The 20,265-nt window shown below is 37.3% G+C and overlaps 1 protein-coding gene across 1 annotated transcript in view; it reads left to right on the top strand.

The window, feature by feature from the left end:
* Window positions 1-18,752, top strand: part of zdhhc9 (zinc finger DHHC-type palmitoyltransferase 9) — a 44,642-nt gene extending 25,890 nt beyond the window's left edge. The window contains exons 3-9 of the mRNA XM_038289489.1: window positions 2,734-2,892; window positions 6,624-6,761; window positions 7,066-7,114; window positions 9,138-9,240; window positions 13,079-13,182; window positions 13,323-13,419; window positions 14,993-18,752. Coding sequence (XP_038145417.1) covers window positions 2,734-2,892; window positions 6,624-6,761; window positions 7,066-7,114; window positions 9,138-9,240; window positions 13,079-13,182; window positions 13,323-13,419; window positions 14,993-15,169 — 827 coding nt within the window. The 3' untranslated portion in view covers window positions 15,170-18,752. The remainder of the gene's footprint in view (window positions 1-2,733; window positions 2,893-6,623; window positions 6,762-7,065; window positions 7,115-9,137; window positions 9,241-13,078; window positions 13,183-13,322; window positions 13,420-14,992) is intronic.
* The last annotated feature ends 1,513 nt before the right edge of the window (window positions 18,753-20,265 follow it).

Raw genomic sequence — 20,265 nt, 5'->3', positions numbered from 1 at the left:
GGTATTTATGCCTTCAAACTGCTATTTACATTAATGTTTTTGTATGGAATATATATATTTAAAAGACAACTTGTAAAAAATATGCAAATAAAACCCGAAAGAAAAGCAAAGCTTTAACAAAGTTTTAACAGTTTTAGAATCTATAGAATGAATCGTTTTGGTATGAGTTCTGCTTGTATTCTTTGCTCTTATAGCTCCATATGTGCACACTCCTTCTGGCATTCTGCAGTCCTGCTGGAGGAGGTTTATATTTAGTAGAGCGACAAGAAAAACATCTAGTCGGAGCTACAGTGGAATAACAAAAATTAGTGACAGAATGGCCTAGTCAAATTTAAATCCAACTGAGAATTTAGGGCAAGATTGAACTAAATTCACATTCACTTTCCATAATCTAGGCTTGAGCTTTTACAAAGGGACAGCTGGCAAAAATGTAAATCTTAAAATGCAAAGTTTGTAAATCAAAAGTAAGTTCTACAAAGTATAAACCTATATAAGCTAAATACAAATACTTGCAATGTTTTTCTTTGATTTATTTTGGAGAAAATGCAAGACCTTCTCAATGTTTGCCTCGTTTTGGTCTGTCACAGAAAATACTCTTAAAATCCAATAACCTTTGTAACATGGCAAATAGTAAAACTTAATGGTGTATGAATACTGTTCAAGGCCTTGTGCATATTATTCAGTAAGAGTGAGCTAAATAATACTTAAAGAAGAAGAAGAAAGTGACATTATAAAAGTTGCAGCAGTCACTGTAGCTTCTGGAGACCTTTTCATTTTTGTTTATGTATTCCTCTTCTGAAGTGTTTTTTTTTTTTTTTTATAGTCCTCTAAAGTGTATATATAGTTTTATACATTATGCTGGTTGAACTGATGTAGATACTGCTGTGAAATAATAATTTCCTTTCTTGGATCAATGAGATAAATGTCTATTTATCTCCATCTAAAAAAAGCCATTTGAAAAACCAGGCAGACATTTTGCTGAAGTCGCTGCAGCCTGGGCGGTTCTTTCCCCTCAGCCTATTAGTGGCGGTCTCAAAGAGGATCACTTTTTCAGAAGAGTCATCCTCTCTGAATACATAATGCCACCAGCATATCAAGCCAGGACCCCCAAGGGAGGGGCATCAATTCCTGCAAGTGCATACTAACAGATTTATTCCAACGGTTGGTCCCGAAGCCGACTGCTCCAGCTTTTTTCGGGTGATTGATATCAATTATCTCATACTGTCAGAAAAGAAATCTGTTCATTTTCATGCCTTATGGATGAGTTTGGATTATTTTTTGCAGAAACTAATTAACATGGCAGATATTCTCCATTGAGGGCTGCAAACAAAAAACAATACACTATTAGTTTATATTAGAGCTAGTCGTATTCTCTTGTCTGAAGACTTTCTCCAGTTGAGATAATTAACTTCCCTCAAATATAATTTTTTTTTATCTTTATGCATCCCCAGAAAATCAAATAGGCATGCTTGCTTTATCCCATTATGTGCTCATTTTTGTCTGCTCACTGCAGCATGTTAATGGTTGATTCTCCACAGTGGTTTCTCTCCTGAGGGCTCTGAGCCTTGAGCTGTGTTATCATTAGTGCTCTGCCCAGCTTCAGCAGCATAACATTATTAGAAAAATCTAAACTGTCAATCACAAACATAAGATTGCCCCCCTAAGTGTCCATGCAGTGTTTTCGTATCCTTTTTTTTTTTATTATTTGTTGAAGCTTAAATGTTTCATATTATTGAACAATTCAAATATCAAACACAAATAGCCCAGATAAATGATAAATGCCCTTTTTGACTGATTTATTAGGGCAAAAGAGGTGTTCAAACCCACCTGGTCTTTTTTGAAAATTATACTATATCCTCTTGTCCAACTACAAACAACTGGGGTCATTATTTTTTTTAATTTGTATTAGTTCACTTCCTACTCTGATCATTGCCAGATTTGTAGAATAGATAAATTACTCAAATAGAAACGCTTTGACATCATGAAGTTGGCCGACACATGCAAAAGGCATCAAGCTCCAATTTAAAGAAACTTCAGAACAGATGGGAAACAAAATCCTTGCCAATTATCGGTTTGGATAGATTAATAAGCTGTCTTTGAGGCTTTAAGATTCAATAAAAAAATAACAAACTAATAAAAAACATACCCCGCCTCTCGCCCATTGACTGCTGGAGATAGGCACCAGCACCCCTCGCGACCCCACTTGGGACAAGCGTATAAAGAAAATGGATGGATGGATGGATAAAAAACATAGAGCATTGGTTAACATTCCCAAGAGTGGCTGGCTTACCAAAACAATTCCATGAGCTCATCAATAACCCATCCATGAGTTCAAAAAAGAGCCCTTAAAAACCTCTGAAGCCCCATAGGCCTCACCTGCCTCAGATGAGGTCAATAATAACAAAGAGACGGGACAAAAGCGGCCTCCGTGGGAGAATCCAAAATAACTACAGACCTCCCCAAAACAGTATTGTCTCATATGTACCAAAAAACACGCATCATCGATCCCAAACACTTTGAGGAAAATATTCTGTGTTATAGACAGAATGATGGGGTGATTTTGGAAAAAGTAACCGCAAAACAGAGCATACACGTAGTAACATAACATGTCCTCACGTTGATGTTCCAAACTGCTAATTAAAGAGCAGCTATGACATTTAAAAATTAATAGACCTCGGTTTCCAATGTTCTATGTTACTAATGTTGAAATCCTTTTTTTTCTTTAATGCACAGAGGCTGCTAATGGGAACGTCCCCTCCGGACAGCGGCCTCCACCTCGAATCCGCAATGTCCAGATCAACAACCAGATTGTCAAGCTTAAATATTGCTACACCTGCAAGATCTTCCGGCCTCCACGAGCATCTCACTGCAGCATCTGTGACAACTGTGTCGGTAGGTCATCTCAGAGGTGTAGCAGAAACATGCTCCTCCCTAAGATCTTCACATTTAATATTGAACTTATCCCACTACTTATCAAATCTCAATTCAGTCTTATAACTTGTCAAAAACTATTTAATTCATAAACCAGTTAGATTGAACTCTAGGCCTCTGAGGCTAGTGTCCTGCAACTTTTAGCTGTTTCTTCTTCACAGCAAATATTAACACATTAGAAGATCTCTGTAGAGCTACAGTAGGGAGGTGGTTTTTCTATCTATTTAAGGCTTCTAGTGGAAAGAATGCATCAATAAGCAAAACTGACCTTTCTCCATTTAAGATGGAAATTGTTGATCTAAAGTGTGAATGAAACCCTTCTGTAAACTACCTGTGGTAAAAAGCTGGCATCAAGTCATGTTTCGACATCTCGAAAATATGCAGCTTTTTTTTTCCACCAACTACATAAGAATGATAAATGTTACACAAATTGCAATTTATATAAAAACCATAAGGATAATCATTACTGCTCACTTAAAATGTACATTACAATGAAATTTATTCTCTGCATTGAACCCATCCCTCATTGGGAGTATACTGGGACTACGGCTGTTACTCAGGGACCCCGTCTAGTTCTTTAACCATAAGGCCTCAACTCCCCCAAGTGGTAAAGGTAGCAAACGGAGGAAGCGCCTATGCATGTCTGTAGGTAATGAATCATTGAACTCCTACTGAAGCTGATACAAGAAAGAACCTAGATAATAAGCCATGCAATATCCTTGAAGCTAATTGCTGGGTTTGGCAACAACAGCAACTCGGTCACAAAGTGGTTCACCAAGTCATGCAGCCAGTTTAGTAATTGTTGAGGCACATATTGCGCTGAGGTTGCTAACTTAATGCCGAGTGAATATCTACAAACGTCCAACCTTCATGTGGTTTTCAGATTAGTTTAAGAACAATGTGCAGGGAACCTAATGGCATAGGTTTCCTTGGCCTAGCTGCACAGGGTGGCTAATTCCAGTTCCTGAGGGCCAGTATCCTGCAAAGTTTAAATTCCCCTTGGTGCAACACACCTGATTAAGGAGTGTTTTTTGTCTCCTCAGTATTCAGTCAGTTCCTCTAGAGAAGGCATCCCCAACCTCGGTCCTGTAGGCCCACTGTCCTGCAGGTTTTAGAGGTTTCCCTGCTTCTTGTTTTACTGGCGTCTTGCAACCAAATGGAGCATTATCGCCACCTACTTCATCTTATTTATGTTTCCTTAAATCCTTAGGTTTAGTCCAGTTTGTTGAAGATAAATGACATGATTTTAAGTACTGTCTTTCTGGATTTATTTGAGAAGATATTTTTAATGTCCAGTTGTTTGATTCCTTCATGTTCCAGACCTTTCCTTAAATCTATTCTTTGACTTGCATATTTAATACACTCAAACAGCACATGTTCTACTGTTTCTGGTTGACTACACATGTCACAGCTGATTATGATTGCAGTAGACCAAAAGCCTGTTAATCAGCTCTCAATTAAAATCAGCTGTGGTGGAGCAAGGAAACTTCTAAAACCTGCAGGACAGCGGGCCTCGAGGACCGAGGTTGGGGATGCCTGCTTTAGAGTCCTCTCAATCATCTGATTACTTTATTCAGGTGTGCTAAACCAAAGGCACATCTAAAAGTTAGGATACTGGCTCTCAGTAACTGGAATTACCCATCCCTGGTCTAGCAGTTGCATCTAATCTTTAAATCAAGGGAGGACGATCTTGAGCATCTTGATTCAGACTGGGATTTCTGACCAACACTAGTTCAATTGGCTCCATAAAAGTGACTAGGCAACATGGAAGCAGCTTCAGAGTCTAAGAGGGACCTGATTAAAAAAGTTTCCTACTTGCTGGTATCTCAGAACGTCACAGATTAGAACTTTTACCCAGATCTTTTAATCTTGGCTTAAACAAAATGTCTATTAAGTAACATATTTATTTATTGTTTTGCTCAGTCATGGTATCATTTTGCTAAATCAAAGCTTTAAAATTTATATATACATCAAAATTAGTTTGTAACTTGCATGACTTCAAATGCTTTGGTTAAAAAATAAACTAGACAAACTTTATGATCTTATGTCTGTGCTCAGTTCAGAAAATCTAATGGAGCTGCAGATAGCTTTTAGACAAAGAGGGCAGCTTTTATTTTAGGAAAAGCTGTTTAAAGTAAATTTTGACTAAATAATGAAATTCAACTGAAGTAGGCAGGAGATTAGAGTGCCTGAGTTGAAAGGTCAAAACTACAGCTGTGCAGCTTCAACAGAGTGAGGTGAGTTGGGTTTATTTGAGTTCATCTTTTAATGCAGAGATAGATGATAAAACTGTCTACAGACACTGTGGCATTAAAAAAAAAAAGATGAGTTCAAAAGTGTTAAAGATAAGTATTGAAATAAGCAGAGAAGGTGGCAGGTATCAGATATCTGGTATGTTCTTTGAATGATGAAGGTAGTTTGAACAGTAAAATTGCCTAAGTTAATTTTGGAGCCGTTGGTATGTGTCACCTTCTGGACCCTGCAGGTCAAAGGTTATTTGGCTGCTGACGACTGAGGGATGTGCTTGAAGGAAAACGTATGAGAGGAGACAATAGAGCCCCTTTAAGGGAATAAATGCTCAGTCATTGTGAACACTGGTTTGTCTGTACTCACCTACTGTAGAGAGGCCTGCCATTACACATGCCTCAGTCCCTCTGTTTCTAGAAGTATCACCTTTATGCAACCCTAAAAATGTGCAAATAAATGTCTTTTGTGGTCCAGCTCTGTCAGTTTGTAACTTTAGGTTCGGTTGAGTTTATGGATTAGATGCAAAAGAAATCCTGGGTTGGTTTGATTATTATGCAAAAGCTTGGCTTGTAGCTTAAAAATTGCCTGAACAGAGTCAACGATTACCGTCCTGCTGCTCTGTATGTGCAGCTGTGGAGCTCAGATAGACGCGGCGTCAGTCAGCAGCTCTCTTAGCTGCTCTGTTGCACTCAGTCATTAAATGACTGCTGTTGCCAGGCAAACAGAAAGATATGTTTTTTTTTAAGGGCGGGAGGGCTTCGAGCAAATCAATAATAAAGTTATGCTGGATGCATAAAATAGATTTTAGGCACATTTTGCCTTACAAGTGTCCTCCTCCTCTTCCTGTGTCCTTCAAACCTTGTGTTCTCCTTTTGAACCCGTCTGTCTTCTAATTTAACAATTTAAAACCCGTTTTCTGCAGAAATGATTGTTAAACATTCAAAATGAACATCAGTTTTAAATTTTTTGAAGTTCTTAGAAGACTTGAAGTTAAAAAGCTGAGTCTGTATTATGTTTACATGTTACATGGAAAAAAGATTAAGAACATAATTAAAATGTAAGTAATTAATCTTCTGAAAATAATGATGTGTCAAAACTCAGAGCAAAATGTTTAAATTCTTAAAGGGTGGACAACAAGGTATTGTGCTCATTTTGCTCCCTAAAACTATTTCTCTATGTTGCATATTTCAGAGTTTAGTTTAATTTATGGTGACACTGCATCTACAGAGAAAAATCAACTGTACAGTAATGTTTACCCGGTTGTTAATTTTGGCCCTGCCTTGCCTTCATCTGGCTTTGCTCCAATGACGGAGCAGGAGAAGTGAGGAGGAAGTGAGCTCTATATTTAGACAAGGTTTACAGAAAGCTAGTGTAGTTTCCACACATATAATTGTTCCTTTCTTGTTTCCATATTCACCTAGATAACAGCTGTTATTTCTTTTCAGACCGTTTTGATCACCATTGTCCATGGGTGGGTAACTGTGTGGGCAAGAGGAACTACAGATATTTCTACCTGTTCACGCTCACCCTGTCCCTGCTCACCATCTACATCTTCGCCTTCGACATTGTCCACGTCGTCATGCGTAAGTATGGCCTTATTGGTGAGACAGGGCTGCAGGAATGTGACAAACCTGGAAGGACAGCCTGTGATACGAGTTTAGCAGCAGCTTCTAGTTCTGCATGTTTATGCATGACTCTGAGCTTGAGGCGGAGCATTCAGAAGCAGCAGATGATTGTATCACTCTTGTTTTACTGAAAGACAGTAGGAATGCAGAGAGATAGCAAGGTTTTCCTCTCAGGGGGAATATTTTAACATTCTGCAGTCATTACCTGCACCTTTTAGTACAATGAACTCACCGTTTTTCCTTTCTGTGTTTTTGTGTTAAGGCTCGGTTGATCAAGGCTTTTTGAACACCTTGAAGGAAACACCAGGAACATATCCTTTTAGGTCTGAATACATTTTGAATGTGTGTGTGATATGTTTCAAGGGCAGCAGGAGCCATAAAGATGAAACCTCACATAATTGCTGCTGCTGACACCCCTGGCTTCTTGATGCGTTTTATTTTATTCCATCATTGAAAAGCAACAGTCTTAAACGGATTAAATTACTGCTTAGTTTTCTTGTTATTCCATTACTACCTTCTCAGTTTCCTCCTTTCTCTGAAGGAGGCGGAAGTTTAACCTGAAATAATGTGCTCCATAGAGATACTGTAGACCGATGCATCAGCTGGCCAATATTAGATTTTTTTGTATCGTATTGGACGATATGTGTACATGTTGGCCGATTTCAATTAATGAAAAGAAATTCCCCAAAAGTAGATTTTAGTTTTTCATTGCTTGTGATTTAGGGCTGAAACAATTCATCAGATTAATCTTGATTAATCGATTATTGAAATAATCGTCAACTAATTTCATAATTGGTTAATCGTTAAATGGAGTATAGAGGCTGTAAATTATGCCTTTAGCTGACAGAGAAACCCATTTAGAGCAGTAATTATATCGAAATTGTAAAAAAGAAATATAAACATTTTGTATTTAAGAGAATAAAAAATATTTTAATTTGTCACTGTGCTCTATCCAGAACTCCTATAGTGAAAAAACTTTAGTTTCACCTGGCTTATTCATAAAAAATATTTAAGGAACCTAGTGCTATCCGATTATCAATCAATTAATCAAAAAATAATAGATTAATTGATTTGCAAAATAATCATTAGATGTTAAAACGGTTTGAAATTGAGGGGGAGCTAAATGTTTCCTCTAAATAAAAGAAGGGCTCCCAGTGAGGAAAAACTGCATCCTGCCTTGAGATCACATAAAGCATTTGCACTGCTGCTCCTTCCATTTGCTTTCCATTGCTAATGCTTCAGTTAATTTATTACTCTGTTTGTTTTTTTTCTTAAATGGAGATTTGTGTAACAATTGTTATCATTAGATTTTTTTCTTGTAAATGTAGGAAGAAAAAGCAATATCTGCTCTAAAAAGTGACCTAAACATATCAGTAGCACATATTAGAGATCAGTTAGTTAGATGGCAAAATAATCTGTGTCAGCCTTAAAAAAAAACAAAAAAAAAAAACTATTGGTCTATAGTGCTCCACTCTTTTGTCTTTGGTCTACACGATTACTTTTGGGTAACCAAATTGTAGTGCTTGTCTCCAAACTTGTATGCATTGGAATATTATTGGAAAGACCTTCAATGTCAGTAAATCAAATAAAAATGGGTAAATTGTATTGAAATGCATAGATCCATCAGACAGAGTAAAATGTCAGGTGTAATTTTTTGTCAGATAACTTACTAGTCTACATAATTTTACAGAGCTCAGCAGGCATACTTAGGAACATCATGAAGGACAGACTTTAATTTGTTTATAACAGATGGAATCGTAGTTCTTACTGTGGTTCAGTTGTCTCTATCTATCTATCTCTCTATCTCTATCTCTCTCTCTCTCTATTTCTATCTCTATCTCTATCTCTATCTATCTATCTCTATATCTATCTCTTTTTTTTATTTTATTCTCGAATGTTGATGCTTAAATCAGAGCCTGATTCTTATATTACAGCTCTACGACCAGTTCGGCTCTGATCTAGACAGCACAGAAACCCTCTATGGAAACGCATGAGTTTGTTTGTTGGCTCTATGTCCTGTTCTCTAAGTGACGGTTTCCTGTTTTTGTCGTCTTTCTTCTGAACGAATGCATCACTGGGTTGCTGCTGTGTGTTTGGTGAAAGAAATAAAGTGCTGCGAGGAAATAATCAATTACAATTGTTTAATGATTTTGATGCTTGTGCCCTTTACGAGTTTACCCAAGAGAACAATTCTTCACTTTTGTTTTTCTACTCGCGTTTCTCATCTTAAGTCACAGTATAAAACATTCTGCTCTTCAAACATCACCTCCTGTTCACTGTTTAATCAGTTTTCATGAGTCAGACATGCTGTGGTTTTTCTTAACTGGAGCTCACTGTACTGGAGGTGCTGGTGTGCTTCTTCACTCTGTGGTCGATGGTGGGACTGACCGGCTTCCACACGTACCTGATCTCTCTTAACCAGACCACCAACGAGGATGTAAGTTCACCTTTCTTTGTTTATTTATTTATTTTTTTTTTTTAGTCACATTATGTAGCAAAAAATACATTATCAATAAAATCTTCATAAAAGAAACATTAGAAAATAAATATACTCTATCTGCATGGTGATGCTTTTAAGGTGCATCATTGTCTTGCAGATAGAGGATTCTGGGTTTGTCTTTGCCTTTTCCCCCTTATATATCTATGCATACACATGACTGTTAGCTTTATTAGCTACTCTAAATTACCCTGAGGTACATGTGTGCTTGCCCCTTACTGGTGCTCTGTCTAGGGGGCACTGTTCCTCTTGCTTCTTGAAAGAAAAGCAGATAGATGAACAAACAAACCCTCATAAAAGCTGACAATATCAGTCAGGTACATTATGCAGGGGAAATGATGCATACATGTAAAACATGACTGCGAAGTTTAGGAAAGATTAGTAGTTTCTAAAAATGGTCTGTAGTTTGATTTCTTGTAATTATTGTTATTCTGTAACTGCTTTGTTCCATAACAGATACTGAGCATGAGGCACCCAGTAATCATGGATAAAATGAATTAAGAAACTTAAACAATCCAAACAGTATAGTGTGGATAAAGGTAAAATATTGTTCCAGATTTTTATCTAAGAGCAGATTTTTCTTCTGGAAGTTTTAAGGAACAGAGGAGGTAAAAATTTATTTCTGCCTGATTTTTTTATTTATTTCCTATTCAGTCTAAAAGTAGCCAATGTCTGACTGCAACCTGTAAAACAGGTTTACATTTCCGTTGATGGCGCACAGATCATGCAGAAATAAACAATATATCGCAGTTTGTAAAAGAAAAACTAGGGACTTTGTGTTCCTGTGTTATGTCTACAGAGCATCCTTGTTTAGAGAAAAGCTCTGTCAGATACACCGTGACACTGTTATAAATACTACTTCTTTGTATAAGTTGATAAAGAGTTTTAAATTTGTTATTGTTGAAAACTCTTTTTTTCTTTTTTTTAAGAGGCCTTTACGGCACTAGATGCTCGTTTTTTTTATTTTTTTTTATATAGTGGGCTGACAGGAAAGGGGGCATGAGATTGGGGGGAGAGACATGCGGCAAAGGACCACAGGTCGGATTTAAAGCCAGATGGGCCTAATCAAGTTCTAAGTCCTCCGTACATGGGTCATGTGCACTAACCACTGCCACAGAAAGAATTAATAAGACTTAGAATTTTTCTAAGGGGTTGGAAATTATATATATATATATATATATATATATATAAAAAAGAACAGCTTGCTTTTTTTACCTCCTACGTTTTTGCGAATCATCGGCTGTTAGGACAGGAAAGCTGTGGTGATTCTAAAAAATATGGATGTGTGACTTTGTGCAAAAACAGTAGATTTGTCAATCAACTTTGCACATGCTATCAAGGTTACGTTTGTTTTTATGCATGCAAACCTCACAAGGTTCAGGCCCTTAGTGTGCAGGGACAAAGCGGAGCACTGGAATAGATCGTTTTTTAATACAACCCAACACTTCTGATCGGAACAGAATGACATTAGAATGACCATGAAGAATGATGAGCATTATAGACCATCAATGCCTTTTCTATTTGGAAACGAAGATTTTCTTTCTAGTGAGAATCAATGTATAAAAGCCACCTTTCAGCCAGGCAGGGCATAGAAACCCGTTGGGGACTGTAAGCAGTCCACTAGTCACACGGCTGCAGTTTCTTCTGCATCCTTTAAAACTGTAGGAACAAATTTTGAAATGGTAACCTGTTAAACCAGTTAACATGAAATGTAAACGGCACAAGAGCATCCTCAAATTCTACATGTAATATTTTATAGAACTAACGTTTGGTGTTTGTGAATTTCCCAAATAGTGAATCTAATTATGTTTGTCAGCATTTCCAATGATCTGAAATCCGGCCTCGACACGGCCGGTAGGACAAGCAGACACCATCAAGGTGCGAACGCTGCAACATCTAAGAGCAGATGGCAGCTACTGGGACAACTGCAGCACCTTGTTCACCCCTGAAGGACAGACATGCTTGTAATCTGTAGTCTGAACAACAAGGCCACTGTGTTGTAAACCAAAGTCGACCCTGTTGTAAAAAAAACTTGAATAAATAAAAAGGAAAACTGCTGTTGGTTCGATGTTATCTAATCATCTAAAACGATTTATAAATAGTTTCTATTCTTAGGAAAGGCGTCAGCACATCTTGGGGTAAAAAAGACTCATCTGTTTCTCTCTCTAAACCTCTCAGCCACATTTAGATGAAGCTTTAGAGGCCCAAAAATAGAACAATGGATCATTTGAATCATAGTTGGTCATTAATAACACAGAAAAATGGAATAGACTTTCTTTCAGGAAGTTATAAAGCAGATGATTAGGGCTAGGGGTGGATTAGATATGCTGTTTCTGTGAATGTCCTGGGTGTGTTGACTTTGATGTTGGTGTTTTAAAACCTGACATCTGAATGCAGAGGCTCTGAGGATAAGCAGGAGTGAAGATGTTTGTGGTTTGAGCTTCCAGGATGCAGAAAGTCGAAGAGTGCTCTTTGCTGTAATGATTAATTTATGGTCCCCTTACTTCTTTCTAGTTAGATGACTGGCCTCATTTTTTTGTTCATTTAATCTGTGATGAAGCTTTGCAATGTGCACCTAGTGTGGGATTATTTGATTTGTTTCTTGCAGGAGATAGGGCGTTGGCTGTCAGCCTGCTCATTTCAATGTTTGTGATCGACCCAATAATAGATGCATCGATATCTGCAGGGGCTGGGAGAAGAAGAAGCCAGAGATACTGCTTGAGCAGAGAGGATCGGATGGGGGGGGTGATGGAAGGCACCTTGAGTGGTACAGCTTCTCTGGTTTCCCACAGATGACACACACAGTGTCAGCCCTACAGAGGCATGCAGAGCTGAGGCAGCCTGATGACCTACATATCTATACCACCCGAAGCATCTTCCACTCTACTGTGTCTTACAGGAGGGGTCAGCTAGTTCAAACTGTGCTGCAGACTACAGATGCACAATCTACTGTACTTCTTTATGTCCCTGATCTTAAAGCAGTCTTATCCAACCTGTACAGCGCCTGAAAATAAACAACCAGAGTAATGGATAACCTACATAAATTTAGAGGTAGTCTTCAACTTTAACCTGGCTTTTCAATTAATTTTTAACCTTTAGTTGACATGTAAAATATATTAAATGGTGGAAAACTGATGCTAAACATCTCCCTTTACACACCATTCAATAGTGAAGCATGGTGGTTGCAGCACCCTGCTAGGGTGATGTGTTACTTCTGCATGGGGGGCTGGCTTGAATTGACTTGAAGATGGATTGAGCTGATTAAAGGAAAAAATGGTAAAGGTTGCAGTATTGTTATACAAAACACAATATGACTTCAGTTAATTAATATGAACCGTTTGTCCCTAATTTTATATCGCAGCCATAGAGCCTGAATAACACTAGGTATTTCTTCTGACGTTAACTTAGAGGTATTTCTGTCATTTATCAACCGCTTTCTCACCCAAAGGACAAAACTGGAGTTATTGCGTCTCATAAAGCTTGTTCATTAATTAACAGATTTTTTCTACATTTCTGTGCTCTCCTCTTTTTGTCTATGTCCTCTGAACTGAGTTAAAGTAGGAGTCATTTAATCCTGAAAGATTTTAGTAGGTCAAACCCAGCTGATGAGAACAACATCTAAAAATGGAAATATGCTGTTAAATAAGGTATAAGCACCCCGAGGGGATAAGGGAGTGAACTGGTTAACTTAGTTGTGCGGGTTTGAAGTGTTGTTTGCTGCTGCTGCACTGAGTGATGTGATGTATTTATTTTGTTGGTGCTGTTTTGCTTTTTTCAGATTAAAGGCTCTTGGTCCGGAAAGAACAGAGGCCAGAATCCTTACAGCCACAAGAACATCATCAAAAACTGCTGTGAGGTTCTGTGTGGGCCAACTTACCCAAGGTAGTTATCTTTGCTCTCTTTTTTTCCCCCTCTGTTTTTATATGTAAAGCATTTTTCTGTTTATTCCATTAATTTCATGTTCAAGGCAATAATGAGCAACACATTCAGTGGGTGACCTGTTTTCTGCCCTTACCCTCCAGTGTCTTGGACAGACGAGGGCTGATGCAGGAAGATTCGCCCACTTTGGTGACCAGTGAAGGCCCTTGCTCCTTTGACAACCCAGTGGCGCAAACTACGGTGAGCCCATTAATTCACACTACAGCCTACGCATTCACACAGACTCCTGCAGGAGTGAACTCCTCTACAGAAAATGACTCAGCTGCTGTTTTATGCTACATTGAGGAACTGATTTGGTTTCTTTAAATCCAAATTAGACATGCTTAAAAAGGTTAAAATCATGTTTGCATTTGTTAACATTAACTGCAAGCTAATGCTGGTATTTCTTTAATAAGTTTAATCCTTTGGTATTTTCCTGCATGCTGTAATAAATCACATCATTTCCTTAGACAGTATCATGCTCTAAGAGCATTTGCTGATTCTTAAAACAAACTAATTAGGATCAATAAGAATTTCTTATCTTAGGATTTTGCCCACCCTTTGTCTATCTTTTTTTAACGGTGTTGGAGCAGCTGTTTCATCCACCTATAGGTTTTTGTTTCGCAGACAAATCTTTGTTTTATATTTGAAGTTTAAGAAATGGTGTCTAGTGAATAGTAGTGAATCTATATTTTTATTTTATTGAAATCCTGTTTCTTCTAAAACTTATAAAAATGACTTTGCATTCTATAACCACTCCTATGTACAGTATTCCTACCCCTTCAACTTTTTTTCCCTCAAATTTTTCATACTAAAACAATAACCTGGACTGGGATTTCATCAGGATTCTATCTGTCAGACCAACACTAAGCAGTCCCAAAAGGGTGAAGAAAATGATATGTGGCTTTAAAACGGTTTGACAAATACAAATCTTTGACATGCATGTCTATTCAGCAAAATTAGTCCTAAAAAAAATTTAAAAAGTAAACCTGCCAAGATTTGGTGGAGTACCTAAACTTTAGCCCATCTTCTGTCATAGGAGATCTTGTTTCCTGTTTGCCAAAAGGCTTATATGGAAAGAAGTTGAGATAAAACTCTAATTTCTAAACCTTCATCTAGGATTATCTGTGGGATATCCTAGCACTGTAAATCATTCAGAGTAGAACACGGTGTTGGCAGCATATTGCTGTGGGGATGCTTTCAGCAGCACAGGTAATCTGCTTTGAGTAAAATACTTCAGAGATTTAAAAAAACTTGATATTGGGGCAAAGATTCACCTTCCAGCAGGAAACATTTCTTAAGATGCAGCCAGGGCTACAAATTAAAGTTTGATATCCAAACATATTCCTTTGTTAGAAGAGCCATGTCCACACCCTGTGCTGTAAAACTGATACAATGCTCTACCTCTGATGTGACTGAGCTCGAGCTTTTTTGCAAAGAAGAAAGGGCAAAATTTGAGTGTGTAGATATGCAAAGCTGGTAGACTCATCCTCCTCCAATCACCTGCAGCTCTAAATGCAGCAGAATGTGTTTTTTTCCCCGCAAACTATCACGTGAAACTGTTCAGGTTTTTAACAAAAAAAATAATTCCCTTTCTTTTCACCTCACTATTGCAATATTTTGCCTTTGACATAAAATCAAGATAAAAAAATAAAGAACAGGCTTGACTATTTCTGCAGGACTATATAATGTTAATCATACTTCATTTTTTTTTAATTTGTGCTAATTTCTTTAAAAGCTCACAATATCTCCTTTCCTTGCATCTTTCCCACAGAAAACCACGGCTCCACTTATCCCCAACGAGCACACACCTGAAGATGTTAAACCAAGCATTGCAGCCTCGGCAGAAAAGAGCCCCTCCCCTAAAGAAGACCACTCCCCAGCTCCAAAGCTACCACCTCTGGCTTCCCCCGAGACCGATGTAGAAACATCCATCGTCAAAAACCATTAGCTGGATGAAGCAGGCAGCTTCGGCCACAGCTGCTCTTTCAGCATTCTGTTGACTCATAAACTGAAAAAAACACTAATAATCAACATCTTTGACGGTGTCTTGATTATCCTCCCAACGTCCCTCAAAGGAGTGGAGCTCTGGCTGCAGTTCAAGCTCCTCCCTACTCTTCCTGGCAGTTGATCCAGAGAAGTGTGATTTACGTTTAACTCCTAGAGGAGGAGGAGTGAATAGATCAGAAAATCAGCAGCTTCCCATCTCCTGAACACTGCATGGAAAAGACATAAAGGAGAGATGCTGCCTGGAGACCATGCGCTAATTGTCAGTCTTATTTGTTCATCATTTGAAATTGTAAAATGAAATTTATGGCCAGAGGCCAGTTAAAATATACTCCTTGCAAGCATCAGAGATGAAGGATCTGATTCCTGAACATCTGGTAAATCAGTAGTCATCTTTGCTGTACATAAGTTAAATACCCTATGCAAATCATATGAGGCTGGACAAGCAGCTTAGTGAAAAATGGGCATAAGCAGTCGTGTGAATACATGTGATGTCCAGGCAGGAGGAGGATGTGCAAATCCTAACTGATCAGACCTTGTCTTCTGATATTGCTGCATTTAGTACTGTTCTCTCATATTTGCATTTGTGCATCTTTTGTGTGATCAATATCAACTCCTGTATTTCCATTTTATTTCATGCAGCTAAGGCTGTGTTGTGATGTTATGGCTTCTAGAAAGGTGACGTTGAGCCTCTGAGTTAAGGAGAAGGAAAAGGCCCATAGAGTGTAGACACTCGCATTAACAGTGCCTTATCAATGCAGCTCAACCCAAGTTGGATAACAGGGAAAATCCTCCCACAGTGTTAAATAAAAACTTAGATCTAAAATGAAATTTTACTGTTTGGAAGAACAAATGGCAACAACTAGCAATTTGCTGAAAGTTTTTCAATGGATTGAAGCTACTAAGGAACTTTTTAGAAAAGGCAAGTTTCTGAACTTAGCTTTTTCTTCGCCCATTTCTGCCGTCTTTAACTTTGTGTAAAATACGTTTTTGCTTAAGAAAACTGCTACAAGACAATGAAAATAATTTATATTTCTCCACATTAGTAATGTTTGGTTTGTTTTTGTTTTTTTCTTGGATTTTTGTTTTTTGAAAGACTATTTTATCATAAACCTAATGTTTTCTGTTAAATTTAAGCTAAACTAATTTATTCCTAAAGCTAGATCTGGTCAGGCTAGAGGCATTGATAACTTAATTTAACTGTGAGAACAACAACAGTTAATTAAGAGGTACAATAAAAAAAAATCTAATCTGTTTTAAAAATAAAATTGACAAATATGTTTTGATTTATACGCTTCAAAAACAATATTTTCTAGAGAAGAATTGTTTCCAGCGGTATTGTCAGAGAACTAAGATGAACTGAAGTAATGATTAGATATTTGAGATACTATAAGAATAATAAAAAAAAAAATGTTATGCTTGTTATGCACATTTAAATTAAGTTGGGAGAACCAGTGTCTTTAAAATGAGCCTAGCTCAGATCAGTTTAGCGTAGTATACTTTAGATGAAAGTAACTTCCTTCTAAAGAAAATTACCCAGAAACTGTACAAAAATATTTGTTTTTTGTAAAGTAAGAATATTTCATATTTTCAGGAAATGCAATGTGTAAAGTTCATTAATGTTCTTCAACATTAATTCAAGCATTTTTTTCTTTTCCTGCTAAGCGAAGCTAAAGCTAAGACAACTGGCCATCTGTTAAATCAAACAGCATCAACTCTTTTGTCTTTATAAAAAAAAAATATACATTTCATTTTAAAAAGCACTGAAATATCCTCTATAAATAAATTTAAGACTCATAATTGACTATTTTAAATTGGAAATAAGATGAACCTTGTGGGTCTAAGGTAGTTTTACTTTATAATTTTTTTAGGAACTCTATTTTGCTGCAAGTTGTCAGTAGATTAAAACCAATTAGTCTGATTAAAAGTTGAATAAACTAGTTTGTCCGTTTAGTTTAGCCTAGTTTAGCTTTTTGTGAAAATAAACCCCTGCTCAAGAAAACTGCTTAAACAACACAAACATTTTTTTTTTCTGTAAATGTTCAACAATTTGCCAGTGTTTGGTATTTTTCACATTTTAACAGTTTTCTAAGTTTAAGCTTAGCCATGTAGCTGCTTATATTTGGTCTCAATTTTACAACAAAAAAATCTATCAAATAACTCCATTACAGAGAAAAAGCCTTAAGTTGAAAATATTGTCATCTAAATCTTTATCAAAATGAAACTGCAACCATTTATTTATTTCAATAATCTTGGAAAGTTTTCCACCAGAAACTGATTCATTTTACGGATACAAGCTTCCATCGTTGATGTGCTCAAAAAGATATCAGCTAAGTAGATGTTGCTGCGTCACAAAGAAGTGGAAATGATTTAATTGTATAATATGCAATTAAGTAAATAGTGTCATAGCAGGTAGAAGTGTGATGAAACATGTTGAAGGATGGATAAAGAAGTGTATTTGGGGTTTATTTTTCAGCATCTTCTGTAAATTAAAGCAGAGGTGACCTTCCTTAGTGTTTTTCTGTTTCTCGCCACCCTCTGCTTCTAAACTTGACTCTTCCTCTTGTCTCTCTTGATCTTAGCTGTGACAGTTGCTCCAGCAGCGCGCCTACGCCTGCAGCACCTGACACAGCAGACAGCTTCCATGTTATCAGAGCGGAAAGATGAGCTCTATCTCCTGACATGTTAGTATTTAGAAGGTGTTAGCAAGAGTCTGTAGTAGTGACTGTGTTGTATGCAAGACAGAGTTTGTGTTTGTGTATCTTACTTGTGTAGACTAAAGTATTATAGCTGACAAATCTACCGACAAAGACTTAAGAGGGAAAAACAGGGGTTTTAGTCGTGTGAAACATGAGACAAATTTAAGAAATGCTCTTGCCAAAATAATCTAACGAAATATCAGGCTGAATGTAAGGGAAAATAAATTGCATTTTTTTATTGGTAACAAAAATGGCTTAAATGACAAAATGGATATTGGTCAATACAACTCTAATACAGTCTGTTGACCCACTAACACTGGCAAAAGTTTACATTTTAAAAGCAGCTTGCCAGTTTTGTGTAATGCCAAAATGTTGTCATGATGTGGTTGTATTGTTTCCAATAATTGCAAAGCTGCCAGTGAAAAAGTGCTACACTAAAAGCTAAACTCCTTTACTTTGTGCAAGGTATTTTAATACAGCTTGGTGTTGTCATTGAGAAGCAAGAATGTACGTAGTGGATTTAGAAGAAAAGGGATGTTTGTGTTTTAAAGGGAGCGATTAACCTTTTTTTTTTTTCTTTTGCTGACTGTTTGAAGCCCAGACTCAGCTCTTGTATTTAAAAGTCCTGTGTTTAAGCAAAAATCAGACCTGAATGCTCTGATCAGTCAGCTACACTGCATTATATATACCGATACTTTGATGAAATTATTATTTATGTTCCCTCTGTTTGGTATCAACACTGTGATTCTGTGTGTTTCATTCAAATTGCTTCTCCTCTTTTTACATGATTTGTGTGTTCATTAAATAAACAATGTTGTCTTACTATAACTTATTGAGGTTTTGTCCTTATAGTTGATGTTTTTTAAGCAGACTTTTTTCGTTGGTTGTGTTTCCTGCTCGGTACTTTCTTTGTGGAGCTTCATGTTCTTCATTAGCAGCAGTTTTCTGTGAAAAAGTTATCCAATTGTCTTCCAAACAGTCTGGAAACCGGCACGTTCAGTTAAATGGTTGACTGGTCCAGGATGCACCCTGCATTTTCCCTGTTCATGGCAAAGGTAAGCATTTTAATACTTTGATGGTACAAAGCACAGTACTGATAAAATGTATTAGTATTACCTCACCACTGCCACCTACTGTTACAAATTGCTCCTTTGGATCACAGCAATTTATTTCAGTTATTTAAAATTGCTTTTGGCAACTTGGGGAAAATGGCTATAGATTACGGTCTGCAGCAGTCAATACTTGATGTGTAGCTTTGGCCAAATTTAGGGGCATCATACTTTTAAGGTCTCAGAGTAGGGTAGTGGCGACCTAGTGGTTAGGGTATTGCGCTTGGCTCCCAGAGGTTCTGACTTTGAGCCCCGCAGACTGCCACTCTGGGTCCCTGAACAAGACCCTTAACCCCACACTGCTCCCCGAGAGCTGCACAGTGGCAGCATGGGTTAAAGAGTCAGAGGTGAATTTCTTCAGTGTGAGATTAATACATTTCGATCAAGGGTGTAACTTTGTGATTAAAGTTGCTGGGGACACACTACGGGTGGCGGCTGATGGACCTACAGTTACTCCACACGAATGGAAAATTTTCCAAAAATGAGCTCAAACATATATTTAGCTCAAACATATATTTCAAAAGAACCAAAATACATTGATATGTATAGGTAGTTAGACATTGAGATATGTATGTATATATATATATATATATACACATATATCGGTATATATATAAAAAAATGGATGAATAACAAGCGATTCTGATGCCAACAGCAATATATCATGCCTTCCTAATATGGAAACAATTTCAGTTTCATTCATTGATCATCAATCCACCCAGAAAAATGTAGATTAATTGATGGATGTTTTCCCTATTAGCTACATGAGTGGAGTGAATAATCTCCTTCAAAAGGAGCAAAATCTAATTTAGAAATGTGTCCCACACATTGTCATAGTCTACTAATTGAAATTATTGGTGGGGACATGTCCATACCAGTCCTTCAGAAATGTACGCCTGTGATTTAAGTTATCAATTAGCAGAAGGCTACATCAAAGAAGGGTGTCGAAGGATACAGATTAGAGATATCCTCCTAAAAACCCTGCAGAATATGGGAAACGAAAAACAGTCCTGAATGAGTCGATGCAATCAACTGGTTTTCCTTAGATAGAAAACAGTTTAACTGTATGATCCGATTGAATTTTCTCTGTAAAGTGTCTTGAGATGACATGTGTTGTGAATTGGCTCTATATAGATAAACTGAATTGAATTGACCAACAGTGTAGTGAATGAGGGACACAGCAACTAAAAGTAAGCCACCACTTACAGAATGAATCTCTTCTTCCTAAACAC

Source organism: Cyprinodon tularosa, unplaced genomic scaffold (genome assembly GCF_016077235.1).
Source record: "Cyprinodon tularosa strain WSP-4 unplaced genomic scaffold, ASM1607723v1 ctg27, whole genome shotgun sequence".
In the NCBI taxonomy this organism is placed as follows: domain Eukaryota; kingdom Metazoa; phylum Chordata; class Actinopteri; order Cyprinodontiformes; family Cyprinodontidae; genus Cyprinodon; species Cyprinodon tularosa.
This window is presented reverse-complemented; position numbering and strand designations above follow the sequence as displayed.